The 25,838-nt window shown below is 44.7% G+C and overlaps 2 protein-coding genes across 2 annotated transcripts in view; one reads left to right on the top strand and one right to left on the bottom strand.

The window, feature by feature from the left end:
- Positions 1–11,938, bottom strand: part of GTF3C1 (general transcription factor IIIC subunit 1) — a 79,531-nt gene extending 67,593 nt beyond the window's left edge. Inside the window, exons 1-3 of the mRNA XM_026650785.2 lie at positions 11,703–11,938; positions 4,521–4,730; positions 1,851–2,027 (exon numbers count right to left, since the gene is read on the bottom strand). Coding sequence (XP_026506570.1) covers positions 1,851–2,027; positions 4,521–4,730; positions 11,703–11,923 — 608 coding nt within the window. The 5' untranslated portion in view covers positions 11,924–11,938. The remainder of the gene's footprint in view (positions 1–1,850; positions 2,028–4,520; positions 4,731–11,702) is intronic.
- A 148-nt stretch (positions 11,939–12,086) lies between these two features.
- The window catches only part of KIAA0556 (KIAA0556 ortholog), a 190,311-nt gene continuing 176,559 nt past the window's right edge, over positions 12,087–25,838 (top strand). Inside the window, exons 1-2 of the mRNA XM_029911288.1 lie at positions 12,087–12,138; positions 16,425–16,501. Coding sequence (XP_029767148.1) covers positions 16,440–16,501 — 62 coding nt within the window. The 5' untranslated portion in view covers positions 12,087–12,138; positions 16,425–16,439. The remainder of the gene's footprint in view (positions 12,139–16,424; positions 16,502–25,838) is intronic.

The raw sequence follows: 25,838 nt of genomic DNA, 5'->3' as shown, positions 1-25,838 counted from the left end.
ACGTGGTCGAGGGACATCTACCTAGAACATATCACCCGACATTGGAAATACCAAGAGTGATGAACTGAAGTGCCAATTAGAAGCAAAGTGGGGAAAGTATCTGAAAACTTCCCTGATGGACTGTATTTTCTAAGGAACAACCTATCCTAATTTCTCAAATACTGAGGGACATTTCTGCCTAACTTAGGTTTGCATTTTAAATAAATATTAAATTTCTAGTCCTTATGGTTACAAAGAAAATCTTGTGAACATGAAAAGACTCTTTTACACCTTTCTAGGTCTGCAGACAGTTTCAGTGTCTGAGCTTCAGAAGTAGGGCCCTACCAAATTCATGGTCCATTTTGGTCAATTTCATGGTCATACGATTTTTAACATTGTAAATTTCATGATTACAGCTATTTAAATCTGAAATTTCATGGTGTTGTAATTGTAGGAGTCCTGAGGCAAAAAGGAGTTGGGGGAGGGAGGGGCGCAAGGTTATTGTGTGTGGGGATTGTGGTACTGCTACCCTTACTTCTGCGCTGCTGCTGCTGGTGGCGGCGCTGCCTTCAAAGCTGGGCAGCTGGAGAGTGGCAGCTACTGGCCGGGAGCCCAGCTCTGAAGGCAGAGCTGCTGCCAGCAGCAGCGCAGAAGTAAGGATGGCGTGGTATGGTATTGCCACCCTTACTTCTGCACTGCTGCCTGCAGAGCTGGGCCCTCAGTCAGCAGCCGTCACTCTCTGGCCGCCCAGCTCTGAAAGCAGGACAGAAGTAAGGGTAGCATGGTATGGTACAGCTACCCTTACTTCTGTGCTGCTGCTGGAGGAGTGCTGCCTTCGGAGTGCATCCGGCCAACAGCTGCCGCTCTCCAGCCGCCCAGCTCTGAAGGCAGCGCAGAAGTAAGAATGGCAATACCGTGACTCCCCTGCAACTTCCTTTTGGGTCAGGACACCCAGTTTGAGAAATGCTGGTCTCCTCAGTGAAATATGAATAGTATAGGTTAAAAGTACACAAAAGACCAGATTTCACCCGGGGAGACCAGATTTCATGGTCCGTGATGTGTTTTTCATGGCCGTGAATTTGGTAGGGCCCTAGTCATAAGCAGCAGGAACAGTGTGAAATTAATATGGATAGCAGCAGTAAAACTATAGAAAGTCTGCACATGACAAGAGCCATGCCAATTTCATGCTGCTGCTTGGCAAAACTAACAAAAACAGCAGAAGCAGGCAATTAAACTATTAATAAGGGTAAGAGGAAGGGATAGGAGACTAAAAAAATTGGAGTCTTGAAAAGAGGGGTAGAGTAGCAAAAAATGGGCTGGGTGGAACTTCAAGTTTTCCTATCTAGTAGCTGGAAACTAGTATAAAGGAAGCAGGTCCCAACCAGGATTCAGGTACAGCAGAAACCCCCGCACCATCCCCTTCATATCATCTGGGGGTAGGTGAAAGGGAAAGAAGCAGCAACTGGGCTTATTAAGTTGCACATCTGGACTTTGCAGCACTTCATCTTCATGTTTTGTATCTAGCTATAGCTATTAGGATCAGTCCTCCACATGAAAGTAATCCCTATATATAAGCAGGTTAGGATAGGAAATTAAAATACAATCTCCAACTGAAACTGCAGGAGGAATTTAAAGAAAGCATAAAGTAGTTAACCAAATGGGAATTTGGTAAAGACACAAGGTTAATAACTGTTTTGGTGAGAAAGTACCATGAAATTTAGTTACTACAAGCAGTAAGCTGGCATCTCCAGAAGCACAGGACCTGCAGAAACAAAGTGCCCACAGTACTGTGATGAGACATTCCTGATGAATGAAGCCTTGTCTGCAAGGCTTTGATTTACTTTATAAACAGCAACAAACTCTATACTTACTTGAAAGCCCCACTGTGAAGGTCTCTCTGAAGTTCCCCTTGCCATCTAGCACGACCTAATCGCTCCAAAATGCAGTAGGAGAAGTCTGGGAGTTTTAAGTCTGGATCCCCCTCCCAGCCAATTAAAGCCCTGTAGCGCAGAATCTGTGAAGCAACGATGACTAGTTTCTCCCCCCACCTACAAAGCAAACAGCAAGAGATGAGAGGTTAGTTTCCCAGAGCGCCTAAATTTAACCATTTCCCCAACTGCTTTCTTTTCTGAGCGAAAACGATTACTGAAGGGATTTCTTTGAAGTTGCACAAGGCTCAGCTGAAGATCTAGGACTTTCTCTCCCTCTTCATGATGGCACATAACACCCATTAACATTACAAACGATTAGCTGTAACTTCAGAAAAATACTTCACTAAGCACCGAGTTTGAAATTTAGGAAGTTGTCGATTGAACTGCCTGCCTGGCTCCTATCCAAACCTTTCCCACCTTCCTGATACAGAACTGAGATATGGTCTTGTTCTCAACCACTATCTCCATATAGGCTGAGGACAATTGCAACAATTCCATGATAGGCTTGATATTAGGTAATCGACATCAGCAATAACAAGAGGCGTGTTACTCATACTAGCCCTTTAAAGTAATAGAACTGCTTTCACAACACTGTTTTAAATGCTGAATTGAGGGATGGAAAGGATCAAATTATTTTTCAGGAAGCTAGTAAGCTGCTTAGGCCTGGTCTACACTTAAAAGTTAGGTCGACATTGCTACAGCACTCAAGGGTTCCGAAAAATTCACACTGTAGATGTAGCTAGGTTGACGGAAGAATTCTAGCTTCGGGCATGGTAGGAAGTGTCTACAGCATTGCACTAGAGCAGCATAGCTGCAGTGCTGTAGCACAGACATGGGCTTAGTGAGCAGCATTAAAAGAAGTAACCTTGCAGCAGGAACTGGTGATGGAGCTTTAGTTATAACAGGAGCAGTGCACATACAAAATGATTAACTGCTAGGTGCGTATTATACAGCCTACATGCTCTCCAAGTGCTGATAATGCAGCACATCAATAGAGAAATGTAAGAAGTTCCAGAGCAACTTGTTTAGTCATGTTTTTAACATTGAATAGTGGTAGCATTACTAAATACATGTTTGTTTTACTCCAAACAACTGTCAAAGGAAAGCCTAGACTTCTCCACTGTATTACCAGGGATATGTAGTACCTTGGCAGCACTGAGATCTGAGAGCTAATTTAAAAGAGAAAAACTTCAAAAGCCTGGTTTGAAAATCTATATATCTGGTTCCAGGCTAAATTTCACAATTGTTAAAATGGAGAGAAGCCAAGCTGACGGTAGGCCAGACAAAGGGTTTGGGAGGCTCAGTGCAGACAGAATATTCAGATGTTTAACCAGCAAGCTTCAAATGATTTCTCTTGTTTGAGTACAAGATTTTCCCAAGGATTTATAGTTTGGCCAAATAGGGCCAGAGTTCCATGAGGACAGAAAAAGATGCTTCTCGGTCCTCCTGCCAAATTTCAGATTCTTGTTCCAAACCACAGGTGTGCTAGAATGCTTTTAACATTTTTTTCTGACCATTTTTGAAATACTTATTTTCCCCAAACTTCCTCAGAAACTTTTACTTGAAATTTCTAAAAAAAAAGGTGACCTGAGATAGACACCAAACAACCCAAAGTGGGTGAGATCATATATTTATTGGACCAACTTCTGTTGGTGAGAGAGACAAGCTTTTGAGCCAACAGAAGTTGGCTCAATAAAAGATATTACCTCACCCACCTTGTCTCTCTAATATCCTGGGATTAACACAGGTACAACTACTACACCAAATAGCCCATACGGTTGGTAAATTTCAGCATAAACAGTTAAAGTTTGGCAACAGTATAAACAACTGAAAGTGGAATTATAATGACAAATGTTAGGTTAATAGATTCATAATTAGAACCCCTATAATGGTAGAAAACATGACAGCTTGTATAAGTGCTATCTGGATGGGGAAGGTACAAATGTCTACAATTATTTGAAGACTGCAGACACCAAAGAGGAAGAGCAATTATTTAGGGTGAAACAGGGCAAGAAATAGGCAGCAGAGTTTACAATAATTGGAATGCAAGACCAACGGATGCATTTGGATCTGATTAAGAAAGCTTAGTCACTCATATATGCCTTTGATGGATGTGGTGAAGGAGAGATAGCTTGAAACCCCATGCCTCTGAAAATCTCAGTGTACATTTTTGGAGGATGCACAAGCATTTTGTCTACAGCTGCAACATAAAATCAATGTTATATTGAAAACAATGGTTTCTTTACAGAGACTTTCCTCCATTGATTTATATGTATCTAATGCAGCAAAATAATGGCAAATTAAATCATGGAGCCAGCAGGGCTGTAAATATTGTTTAAAAAGTTAACCGTTTAAATGATTACAATTATATCATTTAACTGGTTAACCAATTAAAGGGAGAGGTCACAGCCTGCGCGGCCTGGGGTGGCTCCGGCCGGCGCAGCCCAGGGTTGGGGGTTAACGGTAAGACTAATGCTTACCAGTTAACTGTTTAATATTTTACATCCCTAGGAGCCAGGCTCAGCTCTCCTTAAAAGGAGCTGTTTCCAAATAGCAAAGCATTGTAATTTAAAATGAAACACCAACAAATACTGAAATCTTCTTACTCACTTTTCATAGGCTTCTGTATAGGCATAACAAGGCTGCAAATCCTTTGTCCTAATTTGATCAGTATAATTTAGTCTCTCCTTAAAATATTGGCATGAACCCTGAATGCCATCCTTATTATCCAAAATCATATGGACAGGATAAATATCATCTAGAGGGACAGGATCTCTTTTTGTTTCCAGTATTCCTGTTTCAAGATCTATTTCTTCATACCTGAAATAAAAATGCAAAGGGAGCCAGTATTTAAAATTGTAACATTCACGAGACAAAAACAACTTAAAAGCTGAATTTAAGGTTGCTGCTACATTTCAACGGATCTCCAACAAATGTCTTGGAAGAAACCTAGAACTAAAAATCCTTCAAATCTCAAAAGTTAGAAAGCCAGGAAATGCAGAATTAGTGTTGCACTTCTCAAACAAGGAATCCAAATACACCTCTACCTCGATATAACGCTGTCCTCGGGAGCCAAAAAATCTTACCGCGTTATAGGTGGAACCGTGTTATATCGAACGTGCTTTGATCCACCGGAGTGCGCAGCCCCGCCCCCCCGGAGCGCTGCTTTACCGCATTATATCCGAATTCGTGTTATATCGGGTCGCGTTATATCGGGGTAGAGGTGTATGTCAACATTCAGAGCATAATGCAAAGGCTTTTTCTGAGGAGATGGGAGCAAACAAAGAGAATTTTTAGCATAAGTGTGTCAGGAGGGTAATATGCACACTGGCCTTGCTGAATTTTAATGTACTTTTATTGATTTGCACACATACCACGAGTTTTAGACAAGAACACTGAACTAATGCAGCACTTGACACTTTTTCAATACTTTTCAAAAAAAGTTGCAATGCTTATTTTCTGATTATTTTGCAGTAAGACAATCACGTACAGAAGCTAAGTTTTTTATATTAATTTTGATTTATTTACAAAACCATTAAAATAGTGCAATTCACAAATTATTTCTAGTTTTATAGTTTTTGACAAATACAGGAGAGAGTTGTGAGAGTTGTGGGCCATATTAGTATACAAAACTTATATTTAGTAACAATTAAGGTTGCAACAGCCTATACCCCACACATGCTTTCTTTTCCATCTTGCCCACAACACTGTAAATAACCCATTCCAGTGCTCCATAAAGCTTTCATTTCTCTCTCCACCAGATACCCAAAAGTAATACATACCACAGCTTTATCAAACTTTAATTCAAATGCAAAACCTTAAGCTACCTCATCTGCTTTTATAAAACTGTATCAAAAGATCAGTAAATCTGACTATCACATATTGCATGCATTCGGGACATTATTCTGCCTTAACACTGCAAGGTTACTGTTAAGATGGTTAATCATGCCATCCCTCCACACAGATCAGCAGCCCCCTGACCTTCATATCCCTAGCTTAGGTTATTTGAATTACACGAGTAATTATTAGCTCCTTTCCAGACCGGGCACTGGATAACGACTTGAGACAATTTCCCACTGGTTTACACAACTGTGTAGTAGACAGCAGCAGAATCCTGTATTCCAGGGGTTCTCAAACTGGGGATTGGGACCCCTCAGGGGGTCGAGAGGTTATTACATGGGGGGTCACGAGCTGTCAGCCTCCACCCCAAACCCAGCTTTGCCTCCAGCATTTATAATGGTGTTAAAATGGGTCGCACTCAGAGGCTTGCTATGTGAAAGGGGTCACCAGTACAAAAGTTTGAGAACCACTGCTGTATTCTATGCATGCTTGGGAGAGGAGTCATGCTGCAAGGCAGAATGGTACAGTGGATAAGACTGGGGTTTGTCATGTTAAATACCTGGGTTTTGGGCCTGCAGTGATCTTGCATAAGCTCGCTCCTTAATTTTAAAAAAAAAAATTTTAAATAGGCAGGAATGTTCAGCAGCTCTTCTTTAACTATCTCCTATGTTTGGATTCATAGCCTTAGTCAATAAAAGCAAATTGCATGGGAATTAATAGCATTTAGAAAAGGTGAGATTCTGGGAGCTTTCCCGTAGGCAGACAGGTATGTAGTGTCTTTCTTTCCCAAAAGTTAATGATAGCGTTCACACCACAACATTTATTTTTTGTTGTTGAGTTAAAAATAAATAACTTCAGTTTGGTACACTTATTTGATGTTACGGCAAAAAAGTTACAGTAAAACACACTTTACAAACACTACTGACATATAACTGCTATTCTAGGTACAGTAGAACCTCAGAGTTCTACTGTACGTCGGGAACGGAGGTTGTCTGTAACTCTGAAATGTTCCGTAATTCTGAAGGGACTTCAGCCACATGGGGGATTGGGGCTGCAGCAGTGGAGGGGTGTGTGTGGGGGGGAGGGGCGAGATGGGAGGTGGGGTGGTCAGGACTCTGGGGGAGGGTCGTGGTTTCTGAGCGTTGGGGCACCAGGACCCCGGGCAGGGGGCTCAGGGCTTTTGCCACGCGGGAACATGGGGCTCAGCGCTTTAGGCCTGTGGGGAGTGCTGGGGCTCAGGGCCTTAGCCCTGCAGCTCCGTTCCTAGCTTCAGCGCCGCTGGGGTTTGGGGCTCCCCCCGGCACCTCTCCCAGCTTCAGAAGGGGGGAAGGGGCACTGGGACTCGGGGCTTTAGCTACTAGGGGAGCCTTGGGCCTGAAACCAGCGCTTCCCTCACAGCTAAAGCCCCAAGTCCCGATGCCCCCTGCGGGGCTGAAGCTGGGAATAGAGCTGCGGGGCTGAAGTCCCAAGCCCCAGCACTCCCCCCTGGTCTAAAACCCTGAGCCCCACTGCTCCCATGGGGCAGAAGCCCCAATGCACCCCCTTCATCCTGCCCAGAACCCTGCCCCCATGGCTGCAGCCCCAACCCCCTGTGACTGAAGCCCTGAGTACAGAATTTGCTCTCTCTCTCTTTTTTTTTTTGGTCTATGCTGCTGTCTGATTGAGGACTTCCGGTTCCACAAGGTGTTCGATTGACCAGTAAGTCCATAACTCTAGTGTTCGTATCTTTGAGGTTCTACTGTATCAGCACATGAGTAGCAAGAATGTGGTCAAAGGATAGGTCCAAGAGTGTTTTAGATTTCTTACAAAACGAGTACAAAGAAAAGGGAGACACTTCCCAGCAAAACATCTATTTTTCAAGAAATAGTTATAAGTGGCAATCAGACTCTTCCTGCAACAGGTTAACATGCAAGACTTGCCTGTGAAAGACAAGCGAATGCCTTACACAATTTCAGAAGGAATGCATCCCACCTCCACAAAAAGGTCAAGAAAACTTTCTGCAGACTGAGCATTCACAGGGATGGATCCTCTTTACCAAAGACACCCTTTAGACATAATTAGGCATCTCTCTTCACCACCCAACAAAAGGTGACAGGACTTCCTTTACTGCAAAGCCCTTTTCACTCTGAAAATGTGAAAAAAACTTCTTGTCAAGAGGATGGACACAGAGCAGGGAGAGCAGAGAGGAAGGGGAAGCAGGAGGTGAAGTTCCTGCTGTATTTCAATGACTCTCCAAGCACATGCCTTACAAGCCTACACAACCAATACCTAGAAGGGGAGGCAGCCAGGAAACACAAAGCAAGTACTGCCCTTTTCCAGCCAAGCCCACACTTGGTGACAGTCACAGCTCAATGCAAGGCCAGCTCTTCCTTCAGGCAGGCTTTCCTGATGACCTAGGGCAAGGCCATGTTTGCAGAAGAGCATCACACTGCCAGGTAGGACATGCCTCCTACTGGTCTACGCTGCTGCCTTAGGATTGAGGATGGGCCACTTGTGCATGCCCTGTGCGCCTCACCCACTACACGTCCCACCCTGCTAGCCCCACAGCCCACCCATTTCACCCCCTACCCTGCCAGTTCCACCCCACATCCAACCCATGTTCCCTCTAATTTTTTACATCCATGTGCGGAATGAATTTTGTTATGTGCACCAATATGGAGGTGATGTGTGGCGGGGGTGGGGCTGAGGGGTTTGGAGTGTGGGAGGGGGCTCAGAGCTGGGGCAGAGGGCTAGCGTGCGGGGGGGGGAGGTGGGCTCTGGCTGGGAGTGCAGGCTCTGCAGTGGGGCTGGGGATGAGGGGTTTGGGGTGTGGGAGGGGGCTCAGGGCTGGGGCAGAGGGTTGGGGTGAGGGCTCTGGGAGGCAGGCCAGGGATGAGTTTTTGAGGGTGTGGGAAGGGGCTCAGGGCTGGGGCAGTGCGCTGGGGTGTGGGCTCCAGCTGGGGGTGCGGGCTCTGGGGTGGGGCTGGGATGAGGAATTTGGGGTGCAGGCTGCCTCTGGGCTGGGGCCAGAGGACTCCCCCCAGCCCTCTCCCCGGCAGCAGGAGCCCTGGGGCCAGGGGAGAGACCCGCGGCACCCCTGCAAACCCCAACTTGCTCCCCGCCAGGCCCCTGTGCCTGCGTGGCCCTTTATAGCTTGCTGCGCAGCTTAGGGGGAACTTAGCACCCAACCCTCACCCACTTCACCTCCCCCGTGCCAGTCCCACCAGCCCACCCTAACCAACCAACCCCCCCAAAAACACGCTCTGCCAGTCGCACCCTAACCAACCAAACCCCCTTCCACACACCCTGCCAGCCCACCCTATACCCACACCCACTTCACCCTTGGCAGCCCCATCCCTACATCCCACCCATTTCACCCGTGACCAAATGCACCCCTGTATTCACACTCTACACATCACTGTAATAATCTTTGTATAAAATATGCCTTGTAAGGTATCATTTGAAAACTAATAACTCGGTCAATATCCTCATGGTGCAATGCAAGTAGCAACATTATAAACATAAGCTGAAATCATGACTGAAGTGTGTTTATCAGACAAGTCTGGGGAGAGTAAACCTGATTCTCAAAGACAAAGGACAAACTGATGCCTCTAGCCAGGTGTCATCAAAGCCGATGGGCAATCACCTATCAAGTGGCCATTCTTTGGCAAGGAAGCAGGGGGCGGGAGACGGGGGACGGACTGGGACGGGGAGGGGGGGGAGAGATGGTGGATGGACAGGAACAAACAGATCTGCTTCTTAGCAAACAGCAGCATCGAACCTGTACCACCATCAGCCTCTTTGTCTTGGTCCTCATAACAGAAATGAACTTTATCTAGGGGTAACCCTCAGGAAAATACAATTTCAAAGGGCGACTGAACTATAAAAGTGAGGGGCAAAAACACCTCAAGTTCTTTCTCCCTATCCATCTCTCTCCTTTTCACCTAAGAGGCCAAAAGAAACAGCTGTTGGAGTTTGGGAGCAGATCCTGTCCTGAGAGTTTGGTCAGCAATGTTACTGAAAACACGTTTGTTAAGGTTAGTACTAAGAAGCATGTTATATGTATTTCTCTTGTAACCATTTCTGACTTATGCCATACACTTGTACTCACAAATTATCTGCTTGTAGTTAAATAAACTAGTTTTATTCTTCAATTAAAACTAATCCAGCGTTGTGAATTGTCTGGGTAACTTCATTTAAGGTAGCAAACTGTTGCAAATTGATTCCCCCTAGAGGGGGATGGACCTAATATATGTGGACTGTACGGGAGAGGGCTGGACAGTGCAGAACACACATTTTTGGGGGAAACCAAACTGTGTGTCTTACTAATCTATTAGAGTTCTTTGAAGGGGTCAACAAACATGTGGACAAGGGGGATCCAGGGGACAAAGTGTACTTAAATTTCTAGAAAGCCTTTGACAAGCTCCCTCACCAAAGGCTCTTAATAAATTAAGTTGTCATGGGATAAGAGGGAAGATCCTTTCATGGATTGAGAACTGATTAAAAGACAGGGAACAAAGGGTAGGAATAAATGGTAAATTTTCAGAATGGAGAGGGATAACTAGTGGTGTTCCCCGAGGGTCAGTCCTAGGTCCAATCCTATTCAACTTATTCATAAATGATCTAGAGAAAGGGGTAAAAAGTGAGGTGGCAAAGTTTGCAGATGATACTAAACTGCTCAAGATAGTTAAGACCAAAGCAGACTGTGAAGAACTTCAAAAAGATCTCACAAAACTAAGTGACTGGGCAACAAAATGGCAAATAAAATTTAATATGGATAAATGTAAAGTAATGCACATTGGGAAAAATAACCCCAACTATACATACAATATGATGTGGGCTAATTTAGCTACAACTAATCAGGAAAAAGATCTTGGGAGTCATCGTGGATAGTTTTCTGAAGACATCCACGCAGTGTGCAGTGGCAGTCAAAAAGGCAAACAGGATGTTAGGAATCATTAAAAAGGGAATAGAGAGTAAGACGCAGAATAGCTTATTGCCCTTATATAAATCCATGGTACGCCCACATCTTGAATACTGCGTACAGATGTGGTCTCATCTCAAAAAAGATATGGCATTAGAAAAGGTTCAGAGAAGGGCAACTAAAATGATTAGGGGTTTGGAACGGGTCCCATATGAGGAGAGATTAAAGAGGCTAGGACTTTTCAGCTTGGAAAAGAGGAGACTAAGGGGGGATATGATAGAGGTATATAAAATCATGAGTGATGTGGAGAAAGTGAATAAGGAAAAGTTATTTACTTGTTCTCATAATATAAGAACTAGGGGCCAGCAAATGAAATTAATGGGCAGCAGGTTTAAAACAAATAAAAGGAAGTTCTTCTTCACACAGCGCACAGTCAACTTGTGGAACTCCTTGCCTGAGGAGATTGTGAAGGCTAGGACTATAACAGCATTTAAAAGAGAACTGGATAAATTCATGGAGGTTAAGTCCATTAATGGCTATTAGCCAGGATAGGAAAGGAATGGTGTCCCTAGTCTCTGTTTGTCAGAGGGTAGTGATGGATGGCAGGAGAGAGATCACTTGATCATTACCTGTTAGGTTCACTCCCTCTGGGGCACCTGGCATTGGCCACTGTCGGCAGACAGGATACTGGGCTGCATGGACCTTTGGTCTGACCCAGTACGGCCATTCTTATGTTCTTAACCCAGGCCTGGGAGTGTGTTGGGGTCACCATGCAAGTGGAAACCAGGCTGTGTCTGATGTGTGACTGGCAGGTTGTAGCCATACCCAGACACTCAGGGTGTTACCTGCATACTGGAAGAATGTGAGTAGCCCAGGGGGAGGTATAGCAGCAAAGCATTCTGAGGCACCCAAGTCTGCAGGGCAGGGGTGACACAGCCTCTCACCGGTTTGGACTGCACCCCTGAATGTCATAGCCCCCCCCTTTGCCGGCCCCACCCCAACTCACTCTACGCCCCACCCCCTGCCCTACCCTCACGGCCGCCCCTCACCGATCGTGCAGGCGGAGAGGGGGCCGCTCCCGCGGTAACAGGTAGAAGCTGAGGCCGGGCTGGGCGCTCAGCGCAGCCCACAGGAGCTGCTGCGTGGCGGGCTCCAGGGCCAGCGGGAAGGGCGGGACGCGGCTGCTCAGCCGGTGCCATAAAGTGTCCAGCGTGATCCCATCCAGACCCTCCAGGGCCACCTCGTCCAGCAGAGCCCACAGCGCCTCCATCCCGCCGCCACTCACTACGCCTGCGCCGCCACCCTCCCGACAGACCCTACGCCGATTCGATGAGCTCTACTGCGCCTGCGCGTCCTCATTTTGCGTCACAGAGTCGCTCCGGAAGTGAGGTTACCTAGTCGCGAGTCGCGACGGTAACCAAGGGAACCGGTAAACAGGGAGGGCGGCAGAGCTGTCGGTGTCGCGGCTGGCGGGAAAGAGACACGGTACGGGGCGGGCGGGGAGGCTCCGGGGTGAAGCAGCGGAGGAGAGGGGACGGGGTGCGGAGGGGAGGCTCCGAATGGAAGGCGAATTACTGGCCTGGGGTGAGCGGGGAGGACGGGATTGGGGGAGCGAGGGGAAGGATGCCGGCCGGGATGGGGTGCGGGGAGACCCGGCCGGGATGAGGAGGGAGGCCCGCCGGTGGGCTCTGGTGCTTGTGCGATGAGGGGCTCCGGCCGCAATGTAACAATGTTTGTTCTGGCCCCAGCCCGCCATTGCCCCGGAACAGCGGTCGGTGTTCAGCTTAAAAACCCAGGCTGAGGAGTTGGGTCTTCGCCTCTGCCCCAAACAGCAGCTTTCCAGGGGCTCTTACAAGCCCGTCTCCTGCCTGCAGACATTTCAAACAGCGCTGTGCGTTTAAATTAATATCGACATGGAACGAAGGAATGTCTCTTCCGCAGCTCCCATTGGCCGGGAACGGCGAACCGCGGCTACTGGGAGATGCGGGCGGCTGTGCCTGCAGACGGCCGATGTAAACAATCTGTCTCGCGGCCGCAGGCGGATTAACCTGACGGGCTGCAGATTGCCCACCACTGTTTTAGAGGTTATGTGAACAGGAGAAAAAAGAGGTTTTTTCCCCCTTTGCATTAGAAATTCAGGTCTTATGCATGTCTACACTACAATCTTAAGTCTTCCTAGGTAAGGTCGACTTACAGCCACTGCAGTAATGACTGTGGTGGCTGATGTCCACACTGTCCTCCTTCTGTTGGTGGTGTGCGTCCTCACCAGGAGCGCTTCCACCGACTGAAGAAGGGCAGTGTGGGGGGCTGAGAGCCCGGGCTTTCAGCTCTGCGCAGCTTCCCGCCGGGCTACTCACCTTCCAGTTCCCCATTGGCAGTGGGGGGAAACCACCTGGGGTTTATCATCTCCAGCAGGGAGATCCAGAGTGTCTGGTCGGCTGCTGTGCTCCTGGCAGGGAACCAAGAGCCCAGAGGGGCAGCCAGGTTCTGAGCTGGGAACGATGATGCAGCCGGACTCCCTGCTGGGAGCAGAGAACCAGGACACTGGAGGGTAGAGGGGCTCTCAGTGGGGAGCCGGGGCTCTGGGGGGCAGCAGGGCTTCCAGTGGGGAGTCCAGCCTGCAGCCCAAGCTGGGAGCCTGGCTGGCAGCCCAACTTGGAGTGGAGACAGGACAGCAGCAGAGGTGGGGAGTCAGGCTTTCTTGTAAATTTCATGGCTCTGAGTAGCATGGAGCTGTGAAATTGACAAGACAACCAACAGCCCATGTAAGTAATGCAGTGTCTATATTGACACTGCATCACCCTAACTACACCGACATAAGCCCTACGCTTCTCATGGAGGTGAAGTTATGATGTTGGTGTAGTAGGGCGCTTACATCAGCATGAGCAAGGCTGTAGTGTGTACAATAGTTGCCTTATGTCAATCTAACTGTGTAGTGTAGACCAGGCCTAAGATGTCTTTTCTAGAAGATTGAGTGGATAACTAATGAACTGGGGAGATCATATTCACAGATACCATGCAGGCTAGCAAAGTCAAGAATATATTGTTTATTTTTGATATGAAACTATATAAAATCCTTATTTCAGTGTGTAAATTAAGCTTTTCAGTGTTATGCGTCTGATGAAGTGGGTATTCACCCACAAAAGCTTATGCTCCAATACCTTTGTTAGTCTATAAGGTGCCATAGGACTCTTTGTCGCTTTTTACAGATCAAGACTAACACGGCTACCCCTCTGATACTTTTCAGTGTGTAAGTAGTCAAGTGGTTTATGTGCATATAGAGGCTGAAGGGAGTAAACTTTTTATTTTATTGACATGTATTGGAGATGCATCAGGAGTATCACCCTGGACTGTAACTGTTGAGAGAGGCCTGGTAACTTGAAATATGTTCTTGTAATCTGTATTCAACTTTCAGCCTGAACCCTAGCTTCTGCCTTATTGCATCCTTCATGTTGCACATCTCTTTAAACCTCCTTAGAAAGAAACACAATATATATTGCATCATTTCAAAGGGAAGTACTGGTTCCCTCTGACAGCCAAGTCTGAGAGAAATGGGCAGCATTTAAAATGAAGTTTACTTTACGGGCCTGAACTGGAAGCTGGTTTAAGCGTCCCAGTTTATTTTCTTAGGAATTTAAGAAGAGAAACAAAGTGGTGTTGTGGGGGTGGAGGGTTGCTACTGCCTCCACTCCCCAATGAGCTCCTTTCCAAGTTGTAATGCTACAACTACTTTTAGCTTTCACTTTCAATTGGAAAAACAAAGCTAGGTGTTCAGTATCTTCTTTTAATTATAAACCAAGTTGTAATTGGCTGCTGGACCACAAACTGCTGCTGAAATGTTAGCATTTATAAACTTTTCTCTACTGATTTGTTTTACTCTTCTGCTAGTGTATGTTTCCTAGTTGAAGAATACTTTGCATAACCTCTTAATTCTTCCCCATTCCAAAGTAATTGTTTTATAGTTTAAAAATGAAACAAAAACACTGTAAGTAAATGAGATAATAAAATAACTCAGAAAGATTTCTCTAATAACAATAAGAGACATTGGGGTATGAATTAGTTTGCCTCATAATACACATGAGCTCACCAGCTTGTAAAAGTATATGTTTGTGTATTTTCAGTAGATGTTCTAAACAATCTCACATTTTCTGTTCTGAGGACCAATTCAGTTCTTATTAAGTCAGTGGAAAGACTCAGATTGACTTCAGTGGGAGTTGAATCAGTCCTGATTAGTTGCTATGTAACACTGACAGACTCCAGTTGTCGTCGGGTGGGATCGAACCTGGGATCTCTGGGGCTAAATGCATCAGCCAAAAGTCATGTGGCTGTTAGCAGACCCATTAATCTTTTTCTCTAAGTGGTCTCAGTGCTATTAGATGGGACAGAACACCACACGCAGGCGGTGTGTGGGTTACAGCTACATGCTAAGATTCCACTGGGAACTGTAAAATACAAATCAGACTACAAAGTCCTTATACTGTATTGTCAATTGAGATAAAATACAACTGTTTTTCAAGTTTAGAATTGTGAAAATATTTCTGGTGCTTCCTTTTTTGTTTACTATAAATTCAGTGTATTCGATTCACTGTTTGGTTTTATGAAAACTCCTATGTTAAAGCAGCAATTAAACAATACATTCTTGCAAAGTAGGCCAGTAATGTGAGTTATTTTAAGAAAATACACTGTGCAATAACAAGTGTGAATTATTTAATTCACGCCTTGCAAATTGAGAAATCTCATAGTACACAGAGGAGGAAAAGATCTGTTAGTTAACAGCTTGTATATATTGTCTTTTGTTATTCCCCTTTCCCTGAAAGTTGTTTACTTATTTGTCCTTAAATTCTGCATCCCCTTGGAGCAGGGATGTTACTTCTTAAGTGTTTGGAAGGCATCTCACACATAGTGGGCAGTACTCCAAATAAATCATTACTTAGGCTATGTCTACGCTACAGCTTATGTCGGCATAATTTATGTCACTCAGTGTGGCGACGAAAAAGGAAGGAGACAGAAAGCCAGGTTATGGTAGCCGAAAAGCCAAAAAGCCTCAAAAGCCTCCCAGGAAAACTTTCCTGGGGTTTTTATTCTTTCTACCTCTCAGCTTACAACACTTCTAAGTGGTTGAATTCTTGCGCATAGAAGAAGCATACAGTGTACAGCAACATGAGATAACAAACCCATCTCTTGTGCACGTGAAAGCCAGCTGCGAGGGAGACAATCAAGTCAGCCAAATAAGTTTCCTAATCACAAACGCTGGGGTGAAGGTCACTCCTGCCTCGTAGCCCCAAACACAGTGTGCCGCATCTGTGGGCTGGCGATTCGGGAGCTATGCGTCCCTACAACTCAAGGTTCAGGGGGTGAATAAATCACCCCCCCCCAAGACAGATGTTTACACCAACATAAGCTCGGGTGTGAACAGTGGCTTCTCCTGCTGACATAGCTACGGCTGGAGAGCACTCGTTGGGGCTGGAGTAGTTAAGCCAATGGGAGAGCACTCTCTCATCAGTTTAGAACAGCTACATTAGAGAGCTTACAACAGCTCAGCTGCATTGGTGCAGTTGTGCCACTGTAAACTCGCTAGTGTAGCCGTGCCCCTAGTCTATCTCTTTAGGAGGTAGTGCAGCATTGTTTTCTTTGTTTCCTCTGTTGAGGGTTTTAATGTTCTTCAACATTAGAATATAGCCTTCTTCTTTATTACTGATGCTAGGAGAGTAATCTTTGTGTTTTGAACCCTTTCCTTACTCCACTACTCCAGTTATATTTTCTTGTTTCAGGTTTACACTAAGGACATGGTGACTGACTTTGATGAGAAGCATGATGAATATTTAATATTACTTCAACAAAGAAACCGGTAAGATGCAAGGTCACCAGCACTTTTCATATTATGGAAACTGGGCTAATGCTTGTATTTATTAACAGAGTATAAAAGTGGACAGTGGTGCAGAGTCTGGGTAGAGGGAGAGTGTCAAACTCTGGGCTGCAGCCCAAGCAGGAACATCTAGACCAGGTGTTCTCAAACTGAGGGTCAGGACCCCTGAGGGGGTCCTGAGGTTATTACATGGGGGAATCGTGAGCTGTCAGCCTCCTCCCCAAACCCCGCTTTGCCTTCATCATTTATAATAGTGTTAAATATATAAAAAAGTGTTTTTAATTTGTAAGGGGGGGGTCACACCCAGTGGCTTGCTATGTGAAAGGGGTCACCAGTACAAAAGTTTGAGAACCACTGCTCTAGACTGTTATTTTTGCTCCCATGGCACAAGCTGGAGTCAGTTGACCCGGGCTCTGAGACTTGCCTTTTTTTTTTTTTTTTTTTTTGGACTGTTGACATACCCAGAGTATTCACTTTATTGAGAATGCAACAAATAAATAAATAAACCCTACTTAGATGATTCTGCTTGTGTAGCCATTATTTTCCGTATTTCTCTTGTTTATTACCACTAGTGATATAAGCATGGAAATAAGACTCTTGTTTCATTCTCCACCTAACTTTCTTTTTGTGACATCACATTCTTCTTCACAGCAGCTTATTGTGTTGTCACAAACGTAGCCTAGACAATGAGCAGCATCTGGTAAACTCTTATAGACCAAAGATCCTGTTTCCATGCAGATATCTCCAGTAATAAAATGAATGAAAGAAATGAAAGGGCAAAATGTATTGGGGTCTTCAACCCCATATTGATCTGGAATCACAAGGGATGTGACTGAGCTGGGCAGGCTCTTGGCCCCAAGGTTGGCCAGAACAATTAAGTGTTGTTTACCCCTTCACATAGCACAAGAACCAAGGGTCACCCAATGAAATTATTAGGCAGCAGGTTTAAAACAAACAGAAGGAAGTGTTTGTTAATACATAGAGTTTAGTAGCAGTCGGGGCTTGTTAACTTTCTTTCCTGAAGAAGACAAAAGGAACAGGAGATGCCCTGCTAAGTGCTTCTGGGACTGGAACAGCTAAGCTACTAGACAGGGTTAAGGAGCCCTGCTGTGACTTGGACTTTGTTTAAAAAGACTTTGGGACAAAGAGCAAGAATATTGGTTTGTTTTTTCCCATACGTCAGGAAAGGAAAATATAGACAACTTTAAAAAGAGTGTGCTGTGGCTTTCCCTCATGTTGTTACAAGGGGTGTTATTGGTGGGGGGTGTGAGCGGCCTTATTGTGGAATTTTCCTTTTCTTTGTGATGATTCATATTCACCCCTTTTTCGAGATTATGATAAATTTTGTACAAAGTATGCCTTGTGAGGTATCAATTGAAAACTCATAATTTGCTGATCATTATTGTCCTGGTGAAATATGTGCGGCGACACATATGTAAAGTTATAAAATTCTACTGTATGACATTACTGAGACATATCCAAGTTTAGAAAAGTAGCCACAAACCAGTTCCTCAGAGACAAAAGTTTAGCTGATGCCGTGGCCAGGTGTCAATAAGATCAAATGGACTATCACTTGGTTAAGTGGCCGTTCTTTGGCAGGAAAGAGGATGTAAATGAGAAATGTACCTGTTGGCAAAGAAACAGCTGGAGGTTCCTGTCCCCACAGACTTTCTGTCTCCTGAACCTCAGCTGGAGATGATTCTCAAAGAAGAGGGAAAATATAAGAAAGGGGAACAGATGCCCCAAGTTATTCCTCCCTTTCTCTCTACCCACGGTAGCCACAATGCCTGAGGAACAAAGAAACAGCTTTAGAATGAGGAAAGGATCCTGTCTGAAAGAATTCAGCTAGTAAGACTGCTGAAGCATGTGGTGAGAGAGACTTTTACTTCGAATTCACTTAGCTTTGTTAAGTTAGGTATTAATTGCTCTTTATTTTCATTTTCTTGTAACCAGCTATGACTTTTATGCCTCATTACTTGTAATGGCTTAGAAGCTATCTTTCTTTAGTTAAGTAAATAAACTTGTTTTATTGTTTTATCTAAACCAGTGTGCTTGGATTGAAGTCTTTGGGAAATTCCATTTGAGATAACAGGATTTGTGCATATCATTTTCTATTAATAAAATGATGGACTTTATATGTGCTGTGTTGTCCAGGAGAGGGCTGGGCAGTACAAGATGCACATTTCTGGGGGAAGTCTGGGACTGGGAATTTGCTGGTATTGCTCTGCAGTGTAATGAAAGACTGACTGGCTGTAGCACTGTTACAGTATAACTGGGAGTAATTTATATGCTGGAGGCTTTGGGTGAGCAGACCAGGAGTGGTAACTCTCACAGCAAAGCAGTGTAAAAGGCACCACAGGTTGGAGAACTGATAGGTCACAGCTGTTCTTCAGTCCAGATTGTATCCTGAGTAATGTCACCGTGGTGCAGCAGACAAAGGAATATGCACAGCTTGTTATTTTAAGTGAAGTTTACACTTTAAGCACTGGTATAGCAATTTTAAGTGAGTCTCAAGTGCGGTAGCTAGAAACAGTCAAAAAGAGGTTACAGTTGTTTTCTGTTTGTTTATTTCGGGTAACGGAAAGAGAAACAGTAAGGCATAAAAATGAACAGTGAAACAACTGGAAAGTTAGAGATGGCCAGATTGGAAGCAGAAAAAAAAGGGAACTCCAGCACCAGAAGTGGCTGACAGAATTGAGACTAAAAGAAGCAGGTACTGCCTTGGCGCGTAGGAGAAAGAAGCATGTGCTACACGGGAAGCTGAAGAAGCCACCCACAGAAAAGCCCTGGAATTGAAATAATGAGGAGAGAAAATATCATCTGAAGTGGAGAGAAAATACAATCTGGAGCGGATAGAAAAACATGGGAAGATCCCAGAGTCACCGACGTCCTCCAGTCAAGATTATCCACAGCTGGGACCAGTTATGTCTGCATAGAAGGAGACAGACTGCATTGAGGAGTACTTCACCACTTTTGAAAAGCTATGTGAAGTTCATAAGATTCCTGAGGACAAAAAAGTCCTCATACTGGTTTCAAAACTGTTGTAAAAGTTTTGAATGTATTTAATGAAATGCCAATTCAGGGAGCTTTGATATATTTTATATTTAAGGAAACTGTTTTTACAAAGGTTTCAGAGGGGTAGCTGTGTTACTCCTCGTTGTTTTTGTTTTACAAAGGTTTCAAATCACTCCTGAAGTGTATAGGTGAAAAATTTAGAAATCTTAAAGGGAGTGCTTGCATGAGTCATACTGAATATGTTTATAAGATGTGTGACCTAATAAGAAAATGGGTAAAGGGAAAAGGGGCTGCAGATTATGACTGATTGCTTGATCTCATTGCTCAAGAACATTTCTTGAGTATATGCACTGACAATGTAAAAAATTGCCTATAGGCTAAATCTGTAGCAGAGATGGCTACGCTGGCTGATGCCTTTGAGCAAGCCAAGATGTCCAATGAGTGCAAGCTACAGACTGAGGGACACAAACCCAGTGTAAAAGGGGGATCCTGTTTTCCCCTGGGTAAAAGAAGGGTAGTTGGGAGCCTAAGCACTCCTTCCTCCCCCCCAGAATTATTCCTTTCCTGGTTATCCCCATCACAAACCTCCTGTGAAGAGGGAGGGCCCAAGAACGTTTTACCAGTGTAACTCCACTAAGCATCTGAAAAATCAGTGCCCTAAGATGAAAGAAACTAAGCCCTATCCAATCCATGTTAATGCAGCTGTCATCAGCACAGTAGCCCCAGAGGCACCTGCAGTTTACCTGATGAGTAGGGCCCTACCAAATTCACGGCCATGAAAAACACATCACGGACTGTGAAATCTAGTCTTTTGTGTCCTTTTACCCTATACTATACAGATTTCATGGGAGAGACCAGCGTTTCTCAAATTGGGGGTCCTGACCCAAAAGGGAATTGCAGGGGGGGTCACAAAGTTATTTTAGGGGGAGTTGCGGTATTGCCACTCTTATGTCTACACTGTCTTCAGAGCTGGGCGGCCGGAGAGCAGCAGCTGTTGGTTGGGCGCCCATATCTGAAGGCAATGCCCCACCAACAGCAGCGCAGAAGTAAGGGTGACAATACCATACCATGCCACCCTTACTTCTGCACTGAGGCCTTCAGAGCTGGGCGGCCAGAGAGTGGTGGCTTCTGACTGAGGGCCCAGCTCTGCAGGCAGCAGGGCAGAAGTAAGGGTGGCAATACCATACCATGCCATCCTTGTGTGCTGCTGCTGGCGGCAGCTTTGCCTTCAGAGCTGGGCTACCAGCCAGCAGCCGCCGCTTTCCAGCTGCCCAGCTCTGAAGGCAGCGCTACCCCTACTATAACCTTGTGACCCTCCCGCCCACAACTCCTTTTTGGGTCAGGATCCCTACAATTACAACACTATGAAATTTCAGATTTAAATAGCTGAAATCATGAAATTTACGATTTTAAAATCCTATGACCGTGACATTTACCAAAATGGACCGTGAATTTGGTAGGGCCCTACTGATGAGTTTTAAGGGGGCTGGCCCTGCAGAGCTAGATATGGAATTTGTTACATTTATCAAGATCAATAACAGAGAGTGCATAGGGTGGCAAGACTCCAGTGCACAGATTTCTCTGGTTAAGCAGAATGTGATCCAAGACACTAACATGTTACCTGGCTGAATGGCAGAGCTTGTGGTAGTGGGAGGATCTAGGATTCCTGTGCCATTAGCTAAAGTGCATGTGGAGTGGGAAGGTTTAGAAAGTTATTTGACCGTAGGGGTGGTGAACAATATCCCTACTGAAATGCTTGTTGGGTATGATTTTTTTTCATGTAGCTAAGGCTGTTAATATTGTAACCCACATCAAAAGTCAGTGATGCAAGAATACAAAGAGGTATTTTCTAATAAGCAAGGGAAGACACACTTGCTAACTCATAAGATCATTACAAAAGGACCACAGCCACCTCCCAGCAGACCCTACAGGGCCACTGGCAGGGTACAAGAACAAATTTGTGCAGAAATACAAAACATGTTAGACCTAGGAGTAATTAAAGTCTGATAGCTCTTGAGCATTACCTGTGGCCTTGGTCCCTAAGAAAGACAACATATTAAGGTTTTGTGTTGATTATAGAAAACTCAATGCGGTTACAGTATCAGATGTATATCCCATGCCTAGAATTGGTCAGGTACTGGACATTTTAAGCAAAGCTAAATATCTCCGTTCTTTTGATTTAACTCAAGGTTATTGGCAGATCCCTTTGGATGAGAATGCACAGAAAAAATCTGCTTTCATCACAGATATAGGACTCTATGAGTTCACAATGTTACTGTTTGGCTTAATTAATGCTGGGGCCACCTTCCAGAGGCTGGTTAACCAAGTGTTAAATGGTTAACAGAACTTCACAAGAGCATATGTGAATGATATTGCAGTGTTTAGCTACACTTGGGCTGAACACAAAACACCTGGGAGTTGTACTGTCAAAACCCAAGAAGGCAGGCCCAACCATAAAACCTCTAAGTGCAAAATTGGAGCAGCCAGAATTCCTTATCTGGGACTCTGTTTCAGTGTGTGTGGAGGGTCAAATATCTCCCGGTCCTTTGAACGTAGAAGCCATTGTGAATTGGCCTGTACCCCAAACCATAAAGGAGGTCATATCTTTCATAGGTCTTGTAAATTACTACAGAAGGTTTGTGTGGGGGTTCAGTGATGTATCTGTAATCACAGATTTATGTAAAAAGACTAAGCCAAACAAAGTTGTTTGGATGAAAGCATGCCAGGAAAGATTTGATAAGATAAAGAAAATCTCATCTAAAGATCTTGCCTAAAAAGCTAACCCTAATTTTGACAAAATGTTTGAACTGTGTACAGATGTTGTATCAGACATTGGTCTAGGTGTTGTGCTTATGCAAACAGGAGAATAACAAGAAGCACACAATTGTTTTCTTAAGCAAAAAATTGACACCAACTGAACAGAATTATTCTATCATAGACCAGGAATGCTATGCTGTAGTGTGGGCCGTTAAGCAACTAAGGTCCTAACTTTTCAATATGAAGTTCAAGGTCTTAACAAATCATTCACCATTGATCTGGCTAAGCAAAACTAAAGGCTCAAATGCTAAGCTTCTGTGCTGGAGCCATATACTTCAAGAATCTTGTATGGAAATTGTGCACATAAAGGGAAAAGAAAACATGGTGGCAGATGCCCTGTCTAGGAAGGAGGGCCCTGACCCGCTGCCTCTCACTTCTTGTATACTGCCTCACATAATGGGGCCTTGTCACAGACTCCTTCGGAGTCTGTTTCTTTGGAAGGTGGCTTCTGCCCTCACTGGGACCCCCCTTAGTTTGTTCCTGGTCAGGGTAGTTCTTTGACTGTGTCTGGAAGCATGCCTCAGTCTCTTAACTGTGCTGGGGGAGGGAGCCTGGTACAGCATGTTGCCCCTTTGCTGTCCCAGGCTCTTCTACCTTCCACTCCAACCTTCTCTGCACTCCCTCCTTTATAGTATAGGAGCAGGATTTTATAACTGTACTGTGAAAATTAATGTATGATTTGATTTCATCCTGTCAGCCACCCTTTTTGAATAGCAAAAAGGAATGACCCTCTGGGACTGTGGGATTCTGTTTCCCATATGCATTACAAATTGGGCCCTTTTAGTTCTTTGTTTTAAGGTTTAGTTAGTAAGAGACAGAATCCTGTATTGTGTCTATGTTAAGTAGATTAGAGGAACATTGAAGGTCTGGGCCTCAGTGTGAATTGTTTTGGTTATAAAACTTAGCAAGGTTTAATTTACAATGTCTTTTTGCTTGATATAAAATACTGCTGTTTGTATTCTCAAAGGTCTCTGTAAAAGACTGTTTGTGTGAATAAGAAATGCATGCATCAGAAAAAAATAAGGTGTAAAGGCCATTGTAACCAGATGGTCAAAAAAGAAGGAGCAAAAACATTTATCAAAACTTATTGACTCCAGAAAACCATCAATGTGCATCCATGATTGAGGAAGGCCTGATTAATAACCCTAAGATAGAGGCTGGCACCCCTAAAGACAATTAATTAAATCAAATCCAGGACAGAATGAGCCTCTCGGAGGTGTTTTGAAATATTTACATCAAAAAATAACACCAATTAAAAAGTAACCGGTCAAAAACTAACACAGCAAAATCCATAAACTTCAAAAAAAAAAAAAAAAAAGACTGTAAAAACGGGGTGCTTTACCATGGGACTTTGGGTTCATCTTGCCACTACTCCAGGAGCATTGGATCGTGACCGACAGAGCCCGGCTCCCCTCTGCGACCAATCTGGCTGGCCACTAGATTGATCCAGATTCTGGACTGGTAACTGTCAACATCATCTGGCGGAACTGTGTGCATGGTATGTGTGTGTAACTAAAAAGCATATGCTAACTGCTGTAGTCTCAATAAATGCGGCGTGTTGCCTTCTCCCCTATAAAAAATCTCGTGTGCTTTGTTTAAGCATAACAATAGTATGTCTTGTTTCTTCTATTGAGCGCAGCTGTGAGTGCCCGCCTCCATGGTTGACAGCTCTGGCAGCTGCGTGTGGGTGTGGCTAAGCTGCTTGCCTGCAGATAGGAAACGCTCCTTGTGTCGCTCTGTACCTCAGGGGAACACCCTGTACCCCCGTGTTCATCCTTATAATATGATTGTGTGGTATCCAGTGCAAAGTTCGTTATGTTGGGTGTCTCCGGAAGGCTCCCGATGCACTGAGCATTGTTGTTATAGTACTGTTATAGGTTGTAATTTCATGTATATAGTTATGAGGCTCAAAATATGTCCTCATTGGCTTAAAACAAGCCCAGGCAAAACTCTCCAGAAGCAGAGGGGCAGTTCACACCTCATCAGGGCATGTATGGGACAAACCCAGCCCACCCTCACAGGAACAAAGGACACTGGCCTAGGCAGCAACAAAGGATCTGTTGGACTCTCCAGTGAGTCACCCCCATTCCCTTGGTCAGCTTGGGACTGCGATGAGGTAATGCTCACCTGACTCTGAAGGGTGGGGAGGGGGCAAAGCCAAGAAAGAAGAAAGAACATTATAAAGGGAGAGATGTTTGCCCTACTCTCTCTCTTCCACCTCCATCTACAGACACCACCACCAAGCAACTGAAACGCTGCTGAAAGGGGAGAGTGTGGTTGAAGGGCAACCAGCCAGCCTGGGGTGAGAAGCATCTAAGTTTGTAAGGGCACTGAAAGTGTTAAGATCACCTTAGAATGCGTTTTGCTTTTATTTCATTTGACCAAATCTGACTTGTGCTTTGACTTAGATTTTAAGTGATTATATCTTTTGTAGTTAATAAATGTGTTTGTGTATTCTACCTGAAGCAGTGCCTTTGGTTTGAAGCGTGTCAGAGTGTCCCCTTGGGATAACAAGCCTGATACATATCAATTTCTTTGTTAAATTGATGAACTCATACAAGCTTGCAGCTTCCAGCAGGCATAACTGGACACTGCAAGATGGAGGTTCCTAGGGTTGTGTCTGGGAACGGAGATATTGGCTAGTGTCATTTGGTTGCACAATCCAAGCAGCGGTTGGCCAAAAGTGCTCACTCACGTAGCTGGGAGCAGCTTACATGCTAGAGGCTGTGCGTGAATAGCCCGGGGGTGGGGGTTCTCACAGCGGAGCAGGGTAAGGCTGGCTCCCAGAGTCGAGGGTTGGAGTGACCTAGCAGATCACCGGTCCAGATAACACCAGGGAAACGTCACACTCCTCTCCTGCCTAAGCTCAGTATGGGTTTTGTAGTCCCCCATTACAGGCCCTGATCTCAGTTGGGTTCTTTAGCAAGAGGGCCTTCAGCAGGGGACAAAATTGCCTTATTCACTATAAATGTGCAAGCGTTGGCAAGACTGTACATGTTGTGCACACACACTGGAGTGGGCAGGAATTCAAATATCAAAAGACAGAACAAAAAACATGACTGATTTTTTTAAAATCTCATATTTGGGACAACAGCATGATTTCGGGGGGTTGGAGGGGAAGGTCTGACTCATGATTTCTGAGCTTTCAGGGTTGCAGTACTGTGTAATACACACTGCCAGTGGAGCACTGTCAATTAGTTTTATTGTATATAAAATGCACATGCAACATATGTTTTTACTGAACTCTCAACTTTGCTGAATCCAAACTGATACTGGACTGCTGGAAAAAACCTCATGGAACTTGGGATGATTTCTCCGCCAAATGTTAGCTTTCCATTATCTCTATCAGAACTACTAAAGCTTTTTATTTTTAAAGTCACACAATTTTGACTTTTTTTTGTTTGTCTATTCTTGAAAACAGCTCAACCATTTAAAAAAAAAAAAAAGGTTTTGGGTGAAAGTTTCAGAAATAAATTGCGTCCTGAGT

The sequence above is a fragment of the Terrapene carolina genome, unplaced genomic scaffold, assembly GCF_002925995.2.
Source record: "Terrapene carolina triunguis isolate 2854851 unplaced genomic scaffold, T_m_triunguis-2.0 Scaffold93, whole genome shotgun sequence".
Lineage (NCBI taxonomy): Eukaryota > Metazoa > Chordata > Testudines > Emydidae > Terrapene > Terrapene triunguis.
The sequence above is the reverse complement of the archived record's forward strand: the minus strand, read 5'-3'. Positions and strand labels throughout refer to the sequence as shown.